This window comes from Elgaria multicarinata, chromosome 12, assembly GCF_023053635.1.
Source record: "Elgaria multicarinata webbii isolate HBS135686 ecotype San Diego chromosome 12, rElgMul1.1.pri, whole genome shotgun sequence".
Lineage (NCBI taxonomy): Eukaryota > Metazoa > Chordata > Lepidosauria > Squamata > Anguidae > Elgaria > Elgaria multicarinata.
Window position 1 is genome coordinate 1,916,612 of NC_086182.1, and position 19,945 is coordinate 1,936,556.

A 19,945-nucleotide genomic window follows, 5' to 3' on the forward strand; every position below is an offset into this window, starting at 1 on the left:
TTAAAACAAGAGAGGATATGGAAAATTTGTTAAAGGAGAAGAAGCTATCTTGGCTAGAATATGGTCAATTAGAGCAATGGAATAAAAAGTGGATTAAAGATAATAGAATGTGCAGAAAGATGACGAGGTTTGAAGAATTAGTAGTAAGTAAGGAGGAAGGGAAAGGAGGGAGTATAGTTTCAAAAGGATTAATGAGTGAAATATATAAAATATTGTTAGAGAAGGAGTTTAGAGAGAATACAGAGAAAATGGTTTGGGAATCAGATTTGAAGATACAAATAGGGCGACAGAGCTGGGAGGGACTATGGAAACAAAGAGTGTTGAGAAGTTTATCAGTAAGAATAAAGGAGAATTATTTTAAAATCCTATGGAGGTGGTACCTAACCCCGGTTAGATTGAATAAGATAAGTGATCAACATTCAGCAAATTGTTGGAGAGGTTGTGGGGAAAAAGGAACGTATTTACATATGTGGTGGCAATGCAAATATGTACAAAGATTATGGAAGATGGTGTTCTCAGAAATTGAAGAAATAGTGGGAATGAAAATAGAACAAACACCAAAAATAGCATTGCTGTCACTATTTGAAGATATAAAGTGTGGAAAAGGAACTATAGAGCTGATATCGAATTTGTTGGTTGCAGCACGACTGATGGTAGCTAGGAACTGGAAGGTCCAAGGGGAATATACTATTGAGGAATGGTACAAAGAAGTATGGGACATAGCCATTAATGATAAACTGACATGTAATATTAAGTGGAGAAAAGGCGTAACTAAAATAAATGAGTTCGAAGGAATTTGGAAACAGTTCCTAGTGTTTGTGTTTACTAAGGGAAGTGGGAAACCACCAGCAGAAGAAACGATTAGATTTTGGACTCAAGAATGATCCCGAGGTGGGGGGTGCACTTTTATGTTAAGAACGAAGATGTTGTAGTATGATAAGGTATATGTAATAGTTTTTGATATTTGTACTCAACAATCATTCAATATGTATGCAGCAGATATTTGATGTTTTTCTTTTTCTTATTGTGTTTTGTTTCAGTTATATTTTGGTAATGTTTATCTATGTTTATATAGTGTTGAAAATGAATAAAAATTAAAAAAAAAAAAAAGAAGTTCTGAAGGGGCTGCCATCCCTTCCCCCACCTCTGTACAATATGGTAATCTGCACTCACTTGTATTTGAGACAGATTTGCCAATATCTGCCAGTGATCGGTGGATGGGTTTCTTGGTCTGGTGACGGTGCTTCCTCAGCAGGATGTAGCTTATTTTCTCCCGCAGCTCCGGTTTCAGCAGGCCGTCTTCTATTTGCTTTTCAATGACGTCATCTGTGGGGGAGATATTATGCATGTTAGTGGTGTACAAGGTCAGCCCATCTAACATCCTGCCTGTGGTTGGACAATCCGTGATGTCTAGGGTGACCCTATGAAAAGGAGGGCTGGGCTCCTGTATCTTTAACAGTTGTATTGAAAAGGGAAGTTCAACAGGTGTCATTTGTATATATGGAGAACCTGGTGAAATTTCCTCTTCATCACACCAGTTAAAGCTGCAGGTGCCCTGCCCTCTTTTAAATCTGGTCACTCTAGTATAGCTCCTGCAGCTTTCACTGTGGTGATGAAGAGGGAATTTCACCAGGTTCTCCATATATACAAATGACACCTGCTGAAATTCCCTTTTCTATGCAACTGTTAAAGATACAGGAGCCCTGTCCTCCTTTTCATAGGGTCACCCTATATTAGAGGATCTCAACCATGGAACCAGTTGGAATACTGCTGCTCACTGGTTCTATGTTTCACTTTCTTGGCCCACAGCACCCATCCCAGCACTCTGTGCTCCATTTTATTCACCCTTTTACTTCACTGCTACCACTATATCTCTCAGTACTTTACTTCAGGTACTTTAAGAATCCAATCCAGTTTATGAAACAAAATAACTTTTATTTAACAATAAGTAAGTTCATGCAGTTTATCAATCTTGTGGTTTCATTTGTTGCAATACTTGTTTGTTACAATACAGTATATATCATGTATCCTTGCCTACTCTACCCACTAGTCAAACCTATCTCCTCCTTCCGTCTTTTCCCCAAAACAATAAAACACGATCCTACTCTGATCTAACCCCTTTAGCAGACAAACTCAGACTCCTCGCTCTGTCAACTTTCCATTCACAACTTACACTGCTTCTAACTGCTCTCACTCACTTTCAAACACTTGAATCCAACAGCCAATCAGCATTCACTCCAACTTTCCATTCACTTACTCCCCCTCTCAACAGAATTAACCACTTGCCATCCTTACCATTCAAAATCACTTCTATCATAAATAAGTAGCAATAAACAATAAAACATGGAGTGTCAGAGCTGAACTGTAGGCCACTCTCCACGGTGAGGCAGGAACAGGGAACTATAAACCAAGGGAGTCAGAGCTGAGGAACGAAGAGTCAGAGAGCCAAAGGATGCACAGGAGCATACTAGAGCCCAGAAACCTTGATGCTCAGGCAAATTAGGAAGACAATCTTTCCTGTACAGCTGGCCCCATGGCTAGCCAGGGAAGGTGGGGCTGGTCTAGAGCCTGAACATACTTCACTGGCAGGAAGAGGATCCAAACTGCAGTTCAGATAGCTCACTACATGGAGCAGCCAAAACACACAATACTGACATGAAGCCCAGCAGACAGGCCTCACTTGGGAGGGTTTCTCTCAGCTGAAGTGACTTGACGAAAAACCCCTCTCATATCTACCCGCCAAATGTCAGTTGGTGGGGGAACATGATGTTCATCTGAGAGTGAAGGTATGCACATATGGGATGAGACAATCTATTGCAAAGATGATGAAAGAAACACACTGAGAAGAACAGGCCTTCAAAGTTTGCTGCAGTGTTTGACTTCAGCACTGCTTGTTCAGCCAGATACATCAAAACTCTCCATGTGGAACTCTTTTCTGAAGCTGTTGACTCATTTTTACATGTGTATGTTTATCACTGGTGATGCAAAACCAAGTAATGATTAGCAGAGAGAGTTTGATACCACTACAAACATGATACTTTCCAATGGAGTTGGTTCATACATTGAGCAGGTCCGGTGCTGCCATAGAGGCAACTCAGGCAGCCGCCTAGAGCGCCAAGCAAACAAGGGCACCAAACAGCGTACCAGGAAGCTGCTCTCCTAGAGTGGCTTCCAGGTGTGCTGTTCCAAAGCCGCCACCCCAGCCTCCGCCCAACCCCAGCGTCCTGGCTCCTTCGAAGCCAGGATGCTGGGGTTGGAGGCAGAGGCTTCAGTACGGCGCACCAGGAAGCCACTTCCAGGCACGCCGGTTCAAAGCCTCTGCCCCGCCCCCCAACCCCAGCGTCCTGGCTTCAAAGCCGGGAGTGGGCGGTGAGTGGGCGAGCAAGGGGGGTGTCGTAGTGGTGAGCGAGCGAGTGGGGGCAGCGTGTGAGCGATGGGGGGAGCTGGAGCGTGTGAGCGAGGGGGGAGCCGGAGCGGCGAGCGGGCAGGGGTGGCGAGCGGGTGGGTGGGCGGGCGAGCGGACGGGGGGGAGCAGTGAGTGAGTGAGCGAGCGAGCAGGTGGGCAGGTGAGTGAGGGGGCGGTGAGTGAGCGAGTGGGGGGCAGCGGCTTCAGAACGCCCCTGCCTAGGGCGCAATATAGTCTGGTATATACAGCCCTGACAGCCCTGACATTGAGCTGTCAGCTATCAACTACAGAGTTCTCAAGTGCTGTGCATGGGCAAAGAACCAGCTGTATGTTCAGAAGGCCTCTGGATGAGACTTTTTTTTTTAGATTTAGCCACAGGCCATGATTCCATTGCCATTCTTTCAATACTTAGACAACTGAGAATTATTATTTTTTACTGTTGTAGAGCGTAAGAGAATTTGAACCATTCTGCAAGAAAAGAAAATTGATATGCTATCAGTTTCTGCAGCTGAAACTCTCCCCACGGCCTGAGTTCGATCCCAGCAGAAGCTGGTTTCAGGCAGCCGGCTCGGGTCGACTCAGCCTTCCATCCTCCCAAGGTTGGTAAAATGAGTACCCAGTTAGCTGGGGGAAAGGTAATAACGGCCGGGGAAGGCAACGGCAAACCACCCCACTATAAGGCCTGCCAAGAAAACGTCAGCGAAAGCTGGCGTCCCTCCAAGAGTCAATAATGACTCAGTGCTTCCACGAGAGGTTCCTTTCCTTTTCCCCTTCATAATAATGCCCAAAGGACAGAGAACAATTGATCTCATTTGCACTGATATTCCATGAAATGAAGAATTGGTCACTTAGACATGAGAACATAAGCATAACAGGTACCATGTGGATCATACCAGAATACTCTGGTTCAGCATTCTGCCCCCACAATGGCCAATCAGATGCCTCGTTGGGAAACCCACATGAAGGACATGAGCACAGTAGCCCCCTTCCACTTGTGTTCCCCAGCAACTGGTATATGGAATCATACTGTCTCTAATATTGGAGGCAACATACAGCCATGGATAGCCTTCTCCTCCAGGACTTTATCCAACCCCCCTTAAAAGCCATCCCAATTGGTGGCCATCACTACATCTTGTGGTAGTGAAATCCGTAGTTTGACTGTGGACTGTGTGAATAATGTCTTTCTTCACCTGAGTCTGACTTTTACCTGTCCTGAATCTCTCACCAATCAGCTTCATGGATATTATGAGAGAGAGAGAAAAATATTTCCTTAGGCACTTTCTCCACACCATGTATAATTTTATACACCTGTACCATGTCTCCCATGCCTCCAAACCCTGGAACCTTTTCCTCCTTGGGGAGTTACTCCAGCCCTTGATTATTTTAGTTCTGCACTGTTTACCTACAGTGACCAGAACTGTATGCATGTATAATGTATAAATACATTATGATATTGACAATTTTATTTTCTATTCTTTTTTCTAATGATCCCAAACATGGAATTGACCTTTCACATAGCTGTTGCAAGCTGGATCAATGTTTCTTGAAGCAGATCTCTTTCCTGGTCAGTCACTGCCAACTCAGATCCCATCAGTGTATGTGTGAAGTTTGGATTTTTTTGTCCTGATGTGCATCACTTTCTACTTGCTTACAGTGAACTATATTTGCCATTCTGAAGCCCATTCCTCTAGTTCAGAGAGATCCTCTTCGAACTCTCTGCTGTCCCTTTTTGTTTTAACCACCTTAAATAATTTGGTGTCAACAGAAATCTTTACCACCCCAACTACAGATCATTTATGAACAATTTAAAAAGCCCAGTCCCAATACACATCACACTTTTCCTGAGATCCTTGTGATATAGGGCGGGATAAACATGTTTTAATAAATAAATAAATAAATAAATAAATAAATAAATAAGGCCTCTAGGGAGGGAGGGAATTCCCGGGTCATCTTATCTGATTCCACCCAAGAAAATATATATATATATATATATATTTAAGACATCCCTAACAGAAGCTTGTCTACCTGACTTTTACCTGTCTGAAATTTCAAACCCTGTAACATGTGCCCCTCTCCCCATCATTACATTTAAAATTTGTTTCCATCAGTCCTTCTTTCTCTGACTTGGAAGGAAAGGAAAGGAACCTCTCGTGCAAGCACTGAGTCATTGCTGACTCTTGGAGGGATGCCAGCTTTTGCTGATGTTTTCTTGGCAGGCCTTATAGCAGGGTGGTTTGCTGTTGCCTTCCCCAGCTGTTATTACCTTTCCCCCAGCTAGCTGAGTACTCATTTTACCGACCTCGGGAGGATGGAAGGCTGAGTCAACCCAAGCCGGCTGCCTGAAACCAGCTTCCTCTGGGATCGAACTCAGGCCGTGGGGAGAGTTTCAGCTGCAGAAACTGCTGCTTTACCGCTCATTCTAAATATTTACTGAAATACATTTTCCATGCTGGGAGGGGCTATAGCTCAGTGGCTGAGCACCTGCTTTGCACACAGAAGGTCCCAAGCCTCTCCAGGCAGGGCTGGGGGGGGTGCTGGTGACTTGCTGCCAGTCACTCTCACATCTGACACAGTTCCGACTCTGGAGACCTCCTCCAGAGTGATTCGGACATCAAAGAGCCTGGCAACCTAGCGTTCCTATTTCTTCTCTTGGCTGATCTTTGGTGCCCCTGGAAACTGGCTAAAACCTCCCTCCTTGGATTGTGCTTCGACTTGACTACTTTCCCATTCTTGACTTTTGGCTCTGCCTCAGACTGTCATGGACTGGGACTCAGAACCCCGACCTTATCCTCGGTAGATTCTGTTCCCTTGTCCTCAGAAGAGGTGGCTCCAGAGTTAATGGTCCAGGGAGAAGGCTCTGCTGTGGAAAGGACCTCGCTCTCCAGAAAGACCTGACAAACGTGATGCTTGCTCAAGATTCTGATCCACAGCAGAACTCTGCAACTCCAACTATATCACGGGGCATCATCAGCACCCATGGCCTGAAATGGTACCCAGGCCCTGCTTCCGGACATTTTGGTTCTTGGCCAGTGCCTTGTTTACAGTTGCTTGGGCTTGGACAGGGAATAATGGTCTAAATTTGAACCTTCCCAAAGTCTATAAAGTCTAGTTCAGTCAAGGAGCAGGCAAATAGCATGGTCAAAGCCAGCAAGTTCTCAGTTGCAGAGAAGGATCTAGCAAGAAGAGTGGTCAAAGGCAGCCCAACATTCTTTGCAAGAGCCATCAGTAGCATGAGGGATCAGTCCAGGGAATAAACAGCACGAGGAAGCAAAAGGTTTCAAGGCAGTAGGAACTGAAGTAAGATGCTGTTTCAGCAACTAACAGGCCTCAACCGAGAGCTTATAAACTGGAGGTTCCAGAGCCCCACTCAGGACTCAGCACAGCAGAGGCACTTTGTCAGAAGTCTACTCACAAGTAGGGCCTTGCTTATCAGGAGGCCTTTACTTTTGAGGAAGCAAGCATGCCTTCACCTGGCCACTGTCCTTTCCTGAATGTTAACATGCTGACATCCTCCTTCTCGGGGGCTAGGTGATGGTTCAACATCCCCCTCTGGCTCAGGAGCTGAGCTCCCTGCCTCTCAAGGAGGCTTCACCCGGAGGGCCCAGGGCTGTCTTCGTAGTCCCAAGGTCCTCTGAGGCAACCTGTTTCCTGGGGATGTCTGGCTCTGACGGTTCAAGCACTTCTTCTGACGAACAATCCCCCAGGGGAGTCATGACTTCTGATCTCTGCCTGCCTTTTGACCTGGCCATACAGATTTGTCCCAGAACTGAGTTTTACTCAGTCACAGCAGGACAGTCAGTGTGGACTAGATGGACCAAGAGTCTGACAGGTTCCTAAGCTCTTGCCAAAGAGTGGCTATTGCCATCACAACTTTCTACTTGTTGAAATCGCTTTTGCGTTCCCAACTCATTTGCGTGGTGGATTGTGCCTTATACGAACAGAGACCTACTATCATTTTGTAGGTTCATACCTATGATTTGCGGCAAAGAGTAGCCATCTAGGTCTAGCAGCACAGTGCCCGTCTGCAGGCAGGTGCGTAGCTCGAAGAGGCTATGCAAAGATAATGTTGACACGTGAGGCTTGCTCCATCTCTCCCCTCCTTCTTCCACCTTCTCTTCAAATTTAATCCATCTGAAACAGAGAAAGAAGCAGCCATGAACAGTGCTCTGTATAAATGAGGGAACAACCACGCACCAACAGTGTAATCAGTTAGAAAGTATGGAATTGGGTCTAGGGAAGAAGAAAAATATTATATCCATCCAGAGGACTGATGGGGCCTGGTGCAGGTGTAAAGTCCATCAAAAATGATCTTGATCAAAACCTTGATCTCTCAGTTACTATTGTATAAAAATTCCGACTGGGGCCGCGAGGGCAGTGGACCCCCCCCCATGACCGGCCCTCATGGGCCCAGTCAGACCCGCCAAGCGCTAGGACAGGCCTGTGCCCGAATGTTCTCAAGCCTTCAAGAGCAGTTGGGCAAGGGCGCCCTGACATGCATCCTTTGTCCTTTCCCTCCTCCGCTGCATTAATGGTGGCCCTGGGAAAATTGCTTGTTTCTCTCCCCCCCACCCCACCCCACTGATGGGGGCTTTAAAAGCCACCTTCCAGGCCCCCATCAGTGTGTTGGGTGGGTGGGTAAGAAACACACAATTTCCCCAAGGCTGGTGAAATCACGTTTCTCCCCCACTCACGCCAACTCACTCAAGCCCCCCTTGTGTAAGAGGGCCTTTAAGGCCTGAAATGGTGCAGCAAAATGCGCTTTCCGCTAATGGCATGCTGGGGGAATTGCACTTTTTGGGGGCCCTGGAAAGCGCGCTGTGCCACGGGCTCGGGAGTCTCACACAGCTTCCCAAGCGCGTGGCAAAGGCTCCCACGGCCTCCTTGAAGTGGGGACATGTGTGCGGGGCTCACCACGCTCGAGTTCCATCACGCCTACTCTGAGCCACCAGGCTACATTTTGCACCAGCCAAAGTTCAAAAAGCCACAGCAGTGTGGCATGAAACACAGCAGAACTAGTACAGGTTTTACTTAAAATATTTTGTTTGTTTTGTAGTGGTTCCCATCTTTTGGTAAGCAGAATATCCATTATTTTTATCTTTAAAAACATAAAGAAAAGTTATAAATAAAATAAGTATCCAGTTTATGGATTTATATCATCATCAGCAGCAGCAGCAGCAGCATCGTGCTTATAGTGTTTACAGTACTTGTGGTGCTAAGTGCTTGGTAATGTTGCCCCAAAGTAAAGCTGAGTTCAACTGATTTACCTGGCACAAATGACATCAAAGCTAATTGAAGGAAGATCATTTTTGCAGTTAGTTCATGAACAGCCTGTAGAACCTTGAAACGTTATGGACATTTTTTTTTGCAAGTCTAGCTCACTGTAAACAGTACGTTAAAGAAACACAGCCTCTGAGCTCAACTTGGTGCCCAATCAGCTCAGCATGCCCCCCCTCCGCTTGGCGCCCCCTCAGCTCAGTTTGCCACCCCCTCAACTTGGGACCCGCTTCGGCTCAGTTTGCCACTCCCCTCAGCTTGCCACCTGCTTTGGTTGAGCTTGCCACCCCCCTCAGCTTGCCACCCCCCCTCAGCTTGGTGTCCCCTCAGCTCAGTTTGCCACCCCCTCAGCTTGGGACCCACTTCAGCTCAGCTTGCCACCCCCTCAGCTTGGCACCCGCTTTGGTTGAGCTTGCCACCCCCCCTCAGCTTGCCACCCCCTTCAGCTTGGCACCCCCCTTTGGCTCAGCTTGCCACCCCCTTTGGCTCAGCTTGCCACCCCCCTCAGCTTGGCGCCTCCTCAGCTCAGCTTGCCAACCCCCCGCAGCTTGCCGCCCCCCTCAGCTTGCTGCCCCCTTCGGCTCAGCTTGCCACCCCCCTCAGCTTGGAGTCAAGGAATTAGAACACATTTGGAGCCAAGGAAGAGATTCTACTAGTTGGCAAAAGGCATATATAGATGACTCAAGGGGGGCATAAGAGGGGAGATTATTCCATGAAATGGGTGCCACAATAAAGTGGCTCCTGCTCTGTACACTACCTCAGTTTCGCCCAATAAACTTTGGAGCTCCCCAAATCACACCTCCAACAAACTTCCATAAGAGTGTCCTCCACATGATTGGCACTGAGTCACATTTGGCCCAATGTTTCCTTTGGGCAGGGTACTGACAAGCACGGCATGCCATGCTGAACAGAGGATTTTACTGGCATCAAAATAAGTAGAACAGAATAATGGGCCAGGGCCCTCCACAATAGGTTTTGACCCATCCCAAATGACCGCCACACATCCTCTAAAAGATGGCACATCACACCAAGACTAGCCATAAATAAATAAATAACAATGGAACTTGGCGTGTGCAGCCTAAATTAAGCTTTCAGGCACCCCAAATTATACACTCAGTCATCCAGGAAAGTGTCCTTGACGTGACAGCACTGAATTGCATCCAGCCCAAAGCGTTCTTTGGGCACTGGGCACAGTCAACTGCCAGTCATTGCCAAAACATGTAGAAAAGAAGAAGGAAATGGGGCTGTGAACCCCACAATACTCTTTGGCCCACCCCATGTAATATGCACACACATCCGGGAGAGTATCCTCTACTAGCTAACACTGAACAGCATTCAGATCACATTTGTTTTTGGATGCAGGGTGGATGCACCCATGCAAATTATCGCGGAATATCTAAAAGGAAATATGGAAATGGGGCCCTGCACCCCAAAAGAAGCTTTGAGCCATGGTGAATCATACACCCACAGATGGAGGAGAACGTCCTCTACTAGATGGCACTGAATTGCACCTGGCCATAAGCTCTCTTCCCATGCAAGGAGCAATCAAGCCTGGCACCCCGTCCTCAAAAGAGCCAAAATATGTAGAAAAGAATAAGGAACTGGGACTGTGCCCAAAGAAGACATCTGGCCGGATGTGGGCCTCAGTGCTGTCATGTAGCAGAGACACTCCTGGGGTGTCTGGTTTAGGGTGGCCCAAAGTTCACTGCAGGCTGTGTAGCCCCAGTTATTCTTTTCTATGTATTTTGACCATTATTTGCATGGGGTGTCATACTTTATAACACCTGCATGTAACCTGGGGGGATTCTACACGTCGTACTGAGGGCACTTCCATGCGGCCCCAGTGCGACGTGAAAGCGATCTCCACCCCGCCTTCTTCCGCCGAGCTCTCTGAGACGGCTGGCGAGGAGGTAGGTGGGTGGCGGCGGCAGCAAGGACGCCTCTTCCTCGTCTCTTCGCCAGGCAAGTTACACGATCGCTTTCACGTTGCACTGGGGCTGCATGGAAGCACCCTCAGTACGACGTGTGGAATCCCCCCAAAGCTTCGTGCTGGATGCAATTCATTAACGTATGTTGTTCAAAAAAGACAGTTTTGATTAGGGATAATTATTGTTTGTCTTAAAGGGGGTCGACCCCTCATCACAGAAATATAGGATATGGGTTAATCCTAAGCTTATTTGGGGGTGCAGGATGCAAGTCAACATTACTTTAAGGATTGAGTTCTTTCAAATCTTCGAACTAAGGAGGAACTGGGAACTAGAAACCAACCTCAGCATCATCCCTACCTGGTTCCCACCCAGCTCACCTGAGATGGCATGCCCAGAAGAGAGATGATATCGACCCACACAGGCAGGTTAATGTGGGAACAGCTGCCCATGTCTCATGTTTTGTGAGGGCTTTAAAAGTCATTGCCAAGCACCGTGAATACTGTGTGGAAATGGACCAGCAACTAGTGAGCCTTGGTGAAATTTATCCCAACCCCTAGTCCCAATTATTGGTTTGACAGCTGTATTCTGGACTAACTGACCAGTCTTCAGAGGTAGTCCAACATGAAAGGATGGCATCGGAAGAGCGGCCTGCTTCTCAAGAAGGCAGCCAAGCTCCCGTGCCTTTTAATAGGCCTGTAGAAAAGGAGATTTCAGCAAGTACAGCTTTTCTCATTCCCGCCTGCCAAGCTCCACTTGCCAAAATCACCTCCTTGATTTATTATTACATCTTTATCCCAAGAAGGGCAGCATACATGGCGGGGCTCCCGCTACACCCCCCTCCCCACCGTTATGGTCATAATAGACAAATCACAAGGTCGGAATACAATATTACTCATGTTATTCACTCTCTTAATTATGGCTGATCTAACTGTGGAGACCCCAGTGCTGTCGTCATTCTTAGGCAGACACCCTCCACAGGTGTACGACTGACTGCCCCTGTGCTCCATAGCTGTGATATCCAACCTCCTAGCAAGTAAATCTATTTTTTTGTAAAAGTTTTGAACGGTCTGACTAATTAGCATAGTTTGCTTTGCTAACACATCTAGCAGCTCCATTTCTCCATGGAAGGTTTGTTTCCATTGCAGAGATGATCCTTGTTGAATTACGTGGCCAAGCCTGGGTTTCCGTGGTTCTTGTTGGTCTAGGAGCCCTGCTTGCCTCTTTTGCACCCTCTCATGCTATCCTGACACAGACCGAGCCGTTCATCTTTCTCACTTATCCTCTTTCAGGACCCCAAAGAGGGCCGTCAGAAATGGTTCCGGAGAACGCAACCTGCCTTAGGTGAGACTGTGGTTGCACGTGCTCATCTCAAGGTAGATGGAAGAGGAGGGGGATCAAGTTTTCTCTCCCCAACACCAAAGCACCCTTTGTTCTGCCGTCCCAAAGCCCCTATTCAAGCTTTCATAGAACTTGCTGCAGATATTCTAAGAGGCAATGCAGGCATTTCGCTCTGGGTTTTCTATCTAGCTGAATCCTGACAACCGTATAGAAGGAGGCTGCCCGTTTCAGATCTTAGTTACAGGGAAGAGAACGTCTTAGCAAACTTCAGCAGCCTGCACTTTGATATGTTCAAGACTAAATAGCAAAACATTTTATGAGCATTTGTAATGGTTATTTTGTTTGCTATAGTTATTAGGAATTATAAATATTAATAACACTTTCAAGATAGGTCATACCGAGTACTGTGACCCATCACCATTCAGTGTATAGAACCAGAGAGCTGGCTGCACATTAAGGCATTCCTGAAGTACAGGTGCTCTGAAACATGGGGGGGGGGGGGGCAGGCGGGCAGGATGACTCCCCTCTCTGCTTTATCTAAATGGCATCTCTGCCAGCAATGAACTTTACAGCCCAGTAATGGCATGGTCTTGGTTATATGCCAAAGCGGTGAGGAAAGAATGAAAACAACACTCTTATAGACCACAACCTTGTTGTTTATTTGTTCAGTTGTTTCCGACTCTTCGTGACTTCATGGACCAGCCCATGCCAGAGCTTTCTGTCGGCCGTCGCCACCCCCAGCTTTCCCAAGGTCAAGTCCGTCACCTCCAGAATATCCTCCATCCATCTTGCCCTTCGTCGGCCCCTCTTCCTTTTGCCTTCCACTTTCCCTAGCATCAGCCTCTTCTCCAGGGTATCCTGTCTTCTCATTATGTGGCCAAAGTACTTCAGTTCTGCCTTTAATACCATTCCCTCAAGTGAGCAGTCTGGCGTTATTTCCTGGAGTATGGACTGGTTTGATCTTCTTGCAGTCCAAGGCACTCTCAGAATTTTCCTCCAACACCACAGTTCAAAAGCATCTATCTTCCTTCGCTCAGCTTTCCTTATGGTCCAGCTCTCGCAGCCATAGGTTACTACGGGGAATACTATTGCTTTAACTATGCGGACCTTTGTTTCAACGGAGGTATCCCAGCACAAAAGTGTGAAAGTATTAAATACAACCAGATACATTCTAGGCCGAGTATTGGGCAAAAGGCGGGATACAAATAAATAATAATAATAATAACAACAACAACAACAGCCATGTGCAAAAGTGTTTTCTATGTTTGCTGTGGCTGATATGTATGTATGTATTTTATTATAAGATTTATAAACTACGCCACATCAAAAGATATCGGAGCAGCATACAACAAGTTAAAACACCAAATACAAAAGATTACAATAAAAGCAAATACATCAATAAAACGGTGGCTGGGATTTATGTGGCACTGACTCACGCTCACCCCCCCTCTCACTCACACTAGAGGTAATGAAGCAGGCAAAGCTCAGACAGGTGTGGGTGTGTTTCCCTTGCTATGCTGTGAAGGCAATGGTGCCACTAGGAAATTTTAGAACCTAGACTTAATGATCTTATGGGGCGCCCTTTACATATAGCCAAGCGTATTATTACTTCAGTTGTGAAGCAAGCAGCTAACTTTTCTCTTCTCCCACCCCCAACTGCTTTATAACTATTTCTACATTCCTGATATGTTAGAACAATGACAACACTATTTGCCAAAACAATTTATTTATTTATTTATTTATTTATTTATTTATTTAAAGCATTTATATCCCGCCCTATATCATTAAGATCTCAGAGCAGCGTACAGATAAAAGCACACAGTATAAAACAATAAATATGCACAGTTAAAAACAAATACCCCAAGCATGTGCTGTTTTGCATTTTACATTTACTAAATCTTTAGCAACATCATGGCTGCAGGTATAAAACGGAGCATGTTTTTTTTATTTTATTGCTGGTTTAATGGTCATTTCATTGCCCGTGGCCCTATTCAGTTACTGGGCACTTACGGATTTTTGCAGGTCCGTTTCACGATGGCTTCTGCCTCCCATGCTCCTCCTGCTCCTTCTGCTCGTTTTCCCATTAAAAAAAAATAAACCTGATTGTTTCTCCTACAGTGAAATGTGCCGCCATTTCCTGCTGTGTGCAGGAAAAGCAGCGTGATAAAAACAGCCACTGAATGGGCCCTGTGGTCTTTGTTTACTTCCTCTTTCTTCAGCGTGTGACAAAGAAGAAGTTGCTCATCTTTATTATGGGACAGGAGTACGAGGCAAAGCAACAGGAGGGTAACGTGATTCCTGCCCCCACCCCTGTCTGAAGAGGCCCTCAGCAGCCCTGCCCATAAGCATCCACGCATATCACAACATGCCTGCAGCGTGCGGGGAGCCTTTGCACGTGCAGCTGGAAGTTCTGCACAACTGGAGTTCCTAATCATGTGGAAACCTACACGCACGCCGTATCCGCAAAGTCCTCCCCCTGCAGGCTTCTGTGCTGTACGTGTGGATATCTGTGCGCGGGGCTATGATATGATGTGCCATCAAGGCAGGGCTACTTGGTGCAGCCCTGTTCCTGCTCATGTGGTGACTTTTGGCTGAGTAGGGCTTGTCTGTATTCTGATTTTGTATTGTTTCATGACCATTTGCCCTGGGAACAACTTGCATTACGACAATGGAATCAGTTACCTAGGGAAGTGGTGGGCTCTCCCACACTAGAGGCCTTCAAGAGGCAGCTGGACAAGCATCTGTCAGGGATGCTTTAGGGTGGATTCCTGCATTGAGCAGGGGGTTGGACTCGATGGCCTTGTAAGCCCCTTCCAACTCTGCTATTCTATGATTCTATGATTAAGGGCTATACTAAAAGTTATAAATTAATTAATTGAAAGTAAGCTCAATGAGGTTGTCCAGAGTGGGGGTTTTCTGTGCCCTTTTGACTGGCACTTGACTCTTCGAATTCCCAAAGGTTCATTGCCAGGTGCCAATCTAGGAGCAAAAGAACTGACACCCAGCAGCTAATTGTCAGTGCCACAAAAGCCAGTTCTGGGAGAGCTGACAAGTTTAGCCAGTTTGAAATCTACCATGAAAATGCTGACAAAAGGAGGCAAATGAATCCTGTGGGCCGCAGCAGAGGCCATTCAAGCGATGGCAAGAGCTGCCATTTTCTTTGTAGAAGAGGGAATCACAGTAGTCCTGCCCTGTAATCCACAGGGGTGGGCAGAGAGTAGATCTCCAGATGTTTTGGAATTCAGCTCCCAGAATTCCATACTCTCTTGGCCATACTGGCTGGGGCTGAAGGGTAATGAACTCCCAAACAACTGGAGCTCTACCTTGTGCTCACCCTTGCTGTGGCATATGGGGGTGTTTGCTAGCTTAATTAGTGAGGGAAGAAGAACCCAGAGTGCCTGACACCTTTTTTGGCGCAAAGTCAAAACTTTTCAGCATATCAGCAGTCTGGTTTTAATCTGTTATTTTAACATGGTTTTTGCTGTTCTCTTTCTAGTGTTCTGCTATAGCTTTATTTATGCTTATAGGTATATTTTATTGTTTTGATTTTACGTTCACTTTCAACCCACTCTGAGAGCTTAAGCGGAAGAGCAGAACATACTATTTTTCAAACCAACCAACCAACCATCCGACCCACCTGTCAGCTGCTCATCCCTACTCTGGAGCGCTCTCTCTGGCTATAAAAGTCTCAGTCCCTCCACTGCACAGATGTCACCGAATCAGGGCCACCCCCTGGGCAAGACACCTTCAATGGGCCCCCATCCCCAGTGGGTTGTCATTCCCACCACTAATGTCACCTGGGGCTTGTCTTGATGAAGGGTTTGCCCCCGGGTGGCTTTGCAGGAGTAGCACGTCATCTACATGATGCCGCTGCCATTGCGAACCCATCTGGGGGCAAAACCCAGAAACTCTGCTGGAAAAAAGTCTGGCATTCACCCCAACTTTTTTTGTCTGCGGAGGCATGTCCCAGCTGATGGCACGCCCTGATTGGCTGCCAACAACTGGACAGGAAAGGAGGTGGACCTCCAGGAGCTCAGGAGAGCCCCATGATAGATAAAATAAAAATGGGGGGAGGAGAGGAACGGGGCCCATTCTTCCCTCCCATTTCATTTCTTTTTTTAAAAAAATCTGTATCTGCGAAGCTGATACAGATGATGATGATGATGATGATGATGGGTGAGGAGAGGAACAGAGCCCATTCCTCCCCCCTGATTTTTTTTATCTCTATCTGTGAAGCTGTGCAGATACAAATGATGATGATGATGATGGGGGAAGGAACGGGAAGCCAGAGGGAGGTCAGAGGGAGGAGAGGTGGTTCGGGCGCCCTGCGTCCCTCCCCTCCTCCTCCTCTGGCTACCTTGTTCCTCCCTCATCCCCCCTGGTGCTCAGCGCAGCGGCAGCAGCAGTAGGAAGTCTGCACTTGCGTTCTTTCCTGTGCTATTGGGCGGGATAAAAATGTAATAAAGGAATAAACGAATGGAGACGTGTGGGAGCTGGAGGCCTTGGGGAGCCAAAGCACCACCGTCAAGATGGGCCCCCGCTGCCCATGCGCCTCATCCTCCCTCTCCCACTTGTGGGCTTGGCAGGCAGGGAGCCAGGGAGCCAGGCCACCTGCTGCTCCTGCCACCGTTGCCTGGGCCAAAGAAGGGCAGGGGGATGAAGCAGGTTGCAGGGGGGGAGGAGGGGGAGCAAGTCCAGGGAGGGTCTTGGCAGTGGGTCCCTGATTAGGGTGTGGGCCCTGGGCACGTGCTCTTCACACTGGTCCTGCACCGAATGCGTAACAAGCGACTGCTGAAGCTGCAGGATCCCCACTAGAAAGATCAGGGAGAGGAAGAGTCAGACGCCAGCCAACCAGGGCAGCTGCTGGGGCCCCTGTGTCTCGTTTGATGCTTAGAGCAGCGCCCAGCGAGTGAGTGGCTGGGTCTAGCTGTCGCCAGATAATAAGCCGGTCAGGGGCAAGCAAAAAACAACTAACAAACAAACATCCCTCAATGCAACCCCCTCTCCCCCCCCCCCCAACCGGGGAATATATCAGCTATATGAACAATTCTAAGTGTTGGCATTGCAGGGTTTTCTCCAGGCTATGAAGGAAAGGCCTGCTTAGAAAGAACGGTTAAGTTTGCTGGCCCACCCCACCCCACCCCACCCCTGAATCAGCAATGCTTTTAAAGCTATGGGGGTGGGGGGTGGGGGCTTTCTAGATTGCAATGCTCAAATCCGGCTTTTAGCGGATGCTTCTGGTGATGTGCATTGGCTATTGTGAGCAAGGGTTCTTTCCCTAATGGCCCATTCCTCCTCCTCCCTCCCAGCAGCCGGAGCGCATTAGACAAGGTCATGATGTGGCACAAGCTGAAAACCACTGGTGCACATGGGGCAAGAGACACACATGCGTTAATAAAAAAATCTATCTTATTAACTGCCGACCTCATGACATTGATCTGCTTTAGAAATGGCACAAACCCCCACAAATACCTCAAGCTCAGCTGGGCTCAAAAATGCTATTTGAGTGCCTGCTCTCCCCCCGCCCTCAAAATCAGAATGTGAGATTCAAATAATAATAATAATAATAATAATAATAATAATAATAATAATAATAATAATAATAATAGGAGGTTAATGCTTACAGAATCTCAGCCAGAAAGAGAAAATTCCATGTGGATTTGATTTCTTTGTTTTTAAGGGTGGTTTTTTTTTGGTAAGCTCATAATTCAATAGAGTGAGGATATCTATAGGTTTGCAATAAAAGAGCAAAGTTAACTCTTTAACTGCTGGCTGCAGATGTGGGTTGAATGATTGCTCCCTTATCCCCTGGCAGAGTCCCAGTGGGCTCATTCCTTGTCCTTTCCTTCCTGCCCACCCCCCTAGTTCTGGTTTATGTCCCAGAGGTGGGGTGGGGCTGGCCAAGGAAGGTGACTTCCCCACCGCCAAGGCCGTGTGGGATCCATGGCTCAGCTACGCACGTTTGCTCGGGAGGAAGGTTTGATCTGTGCTCCCTGGCAAGTGTGTTTAGGGTTTCTGCTGGAGAGTTCGAAGGAGGCCAACTGGCAAACTCCCTCTGGCCCCATCCAGCATGGCCAAGGGCGAGGGACGATGGCAGTCACCATTCAACATGGTGCATGTTCCTCCGCTGTGCTTCCATTCAACCTAGGAAGGCTTGGTGATCCCTCCCCTAAAGCAGTTGGCCTGAAGGAGAACGTGGACCCTGGGGAAGAAGCAGCAAGTTCTGGTGGCCCTCATGAGCGTCTCCGCACCGGCTCCACCCTTGGAGTCCCACTCAAAGCTGTATCACAGGCTTTAAAGTCTCCCATCCCGAGCTGATGTGCCCCATGAACGCTCGTCTCAGACTCGCGGGTCCTTCTCCACCCGCCAATCATGAAAAGGCCGTTCCAGCCCACGCTCAGCTCCAGGGCTGGGTTCCAGCCCCCAGTTCCTTGCTGTCCATGACATCCCTCCCTCCCCCTCCCTTTCCAGGGCTTGGCTGGCTGAGTGCAGCCAAGCAGCCAAGCCAAGTGAGGCTTCTTGTCAGCAACCGGAAGGTTCATGAAACGGATAAAGTTGGGGGGATCTACACTACTGCTTTTAAAGCGCTTTAAAGCTGTAGTGTAGATCCCCCCTTGTTGTAAATGGATATTGGGGGTGGTTTTTTTGTTTTGTTTTTTGCATTTTATGCTATTTACGGTTTTACATTTTGTATATTTGTTTTTAAGGTTCACTGCTTTTAACCTTTGTAAACCTCCCAAAGAGCTTCGGCAATAGGGTGGTATATAAATGTAATAAATAATAATAAGTAATAAAGGGGGAAGGCAGATGCAACGTATTCAGAGCAACAGGACCAACGTGGAAGGTCCTGCACAGTGTTCAGGCTAAAAGAATTTTTCCTCTCCAGGGTTGAGCTTTGTGGGGGGGAAACCCACGGGCTCTGTGGATGGTGCTGAGCAGGTACCTGTGACGTTATCAACAACTCTCTCTCCTAAATTTCAGAGCCAATTAACTCACGTGGCTATTTCAAGTGGGGGAGGTGGAGGGGCAGATGGGAATGATGGATCGTTTTATTACTGTTGTTGTGACTTTTCTGGGGGATTGGGCAAAGAAGGGAGGGCTGACAGGACACAGAGCACATGATGCAGATAAGCGGGGCCCATCCTCTGCTAGGTAAACAACAGGGGATATGTTGTGATTGGAACAAAATTGTTAGCCAGTTACCTCTTAATCATTTTCAGAATCATTTTCAGCTAAGAGTGAGGTAATCTGGGCATCTCTGTGTGAAAAGAACAACAGACCTGAAATTTGACTCAGAGTGTTTCTACATTAAGGGAAATTGTATTGCTTATCTGAGGCTTTTGTGCTTCTTAGTTCTTTGGCACGATTGTTATGGGCTGCATTACATGGGAGGAGAAGGGCGACAAGGCACTTGAATTGAAAACTTCCCTTCTATTCAGTTCCATTGAGTTCTATTGAGATAACATCATCTAGTGGCAGAAGGTCTTGCTGTTTCCCAGCTATTACAGTTTTAAAAATTTGGGGTGCACAGGAGAGGTGGGTGGGTGGTTTGCCACCATTGGCTTGCAATGAAATTACAACACAGACTGACCCCTCCTCTGATGGGGACCCAAACCTCCCAGAGGCAGGAGGACCTGGGAGGCAGACTGAACCCCTCACCTCCAGAACTGGGAGGAAGACACCAGTATCCAGGGAAAGACTTCACCATCCTGTCTCCAGAGATTTTCCTGGGAGCACCCTCGGGGCAGGTCCCTGGTTCCCCTGGGGCAGGTCTCTGGCTCGTCTGTGCCAGGAGAACCCCCTTCCAAGTCAGAGAGGGGCCAAATCACCTCCTGCCCCAGGCCCTGCTTCCCTGACTCTTCTTGGCCCTGGCTTTGCTTCACTGTGCTTGACCTTGCTCTTTAGACCACCCTTGTTTCATGTGTTTTCAAGTTTGTGTGGATTGGCCGAACATTGGAAGCTGCCAACCCTGGGTCCGGCCTGCCTTGACGAGGGGTTT

At 47.5% G+C, this 19,945-nt stretch overlaps 1 protein-coding gene across 1 annotated transcript in view; it reads right to left on the reverse strand.

The window, feature by feature from the left end:
• SLC4A5 (solute carrier family 4 member 5) overlaps window positions 1-19,945 on the reverse strand; it is a 124,317-nt gene that overhangs the window by 59,166 nt on the left and 45,206 nt on the right. The window contains exons 4-5 of the mRNA XM_063139273.1: window positions 7,377-7,537; window positions 1,174-1,326 (exon numbers count right to left, since the gene is read on the reverse strand). Of these exons, the coding sequence (XP_062995343.1) occupies window positions 1,174-1,326; window positions 7,377-7,537 (314 nt within the window). The remainder of the gene's footprint in view (window positions 1-1,173; window positions 1,327-7,376; window positions 7,538-19,945) is intronic.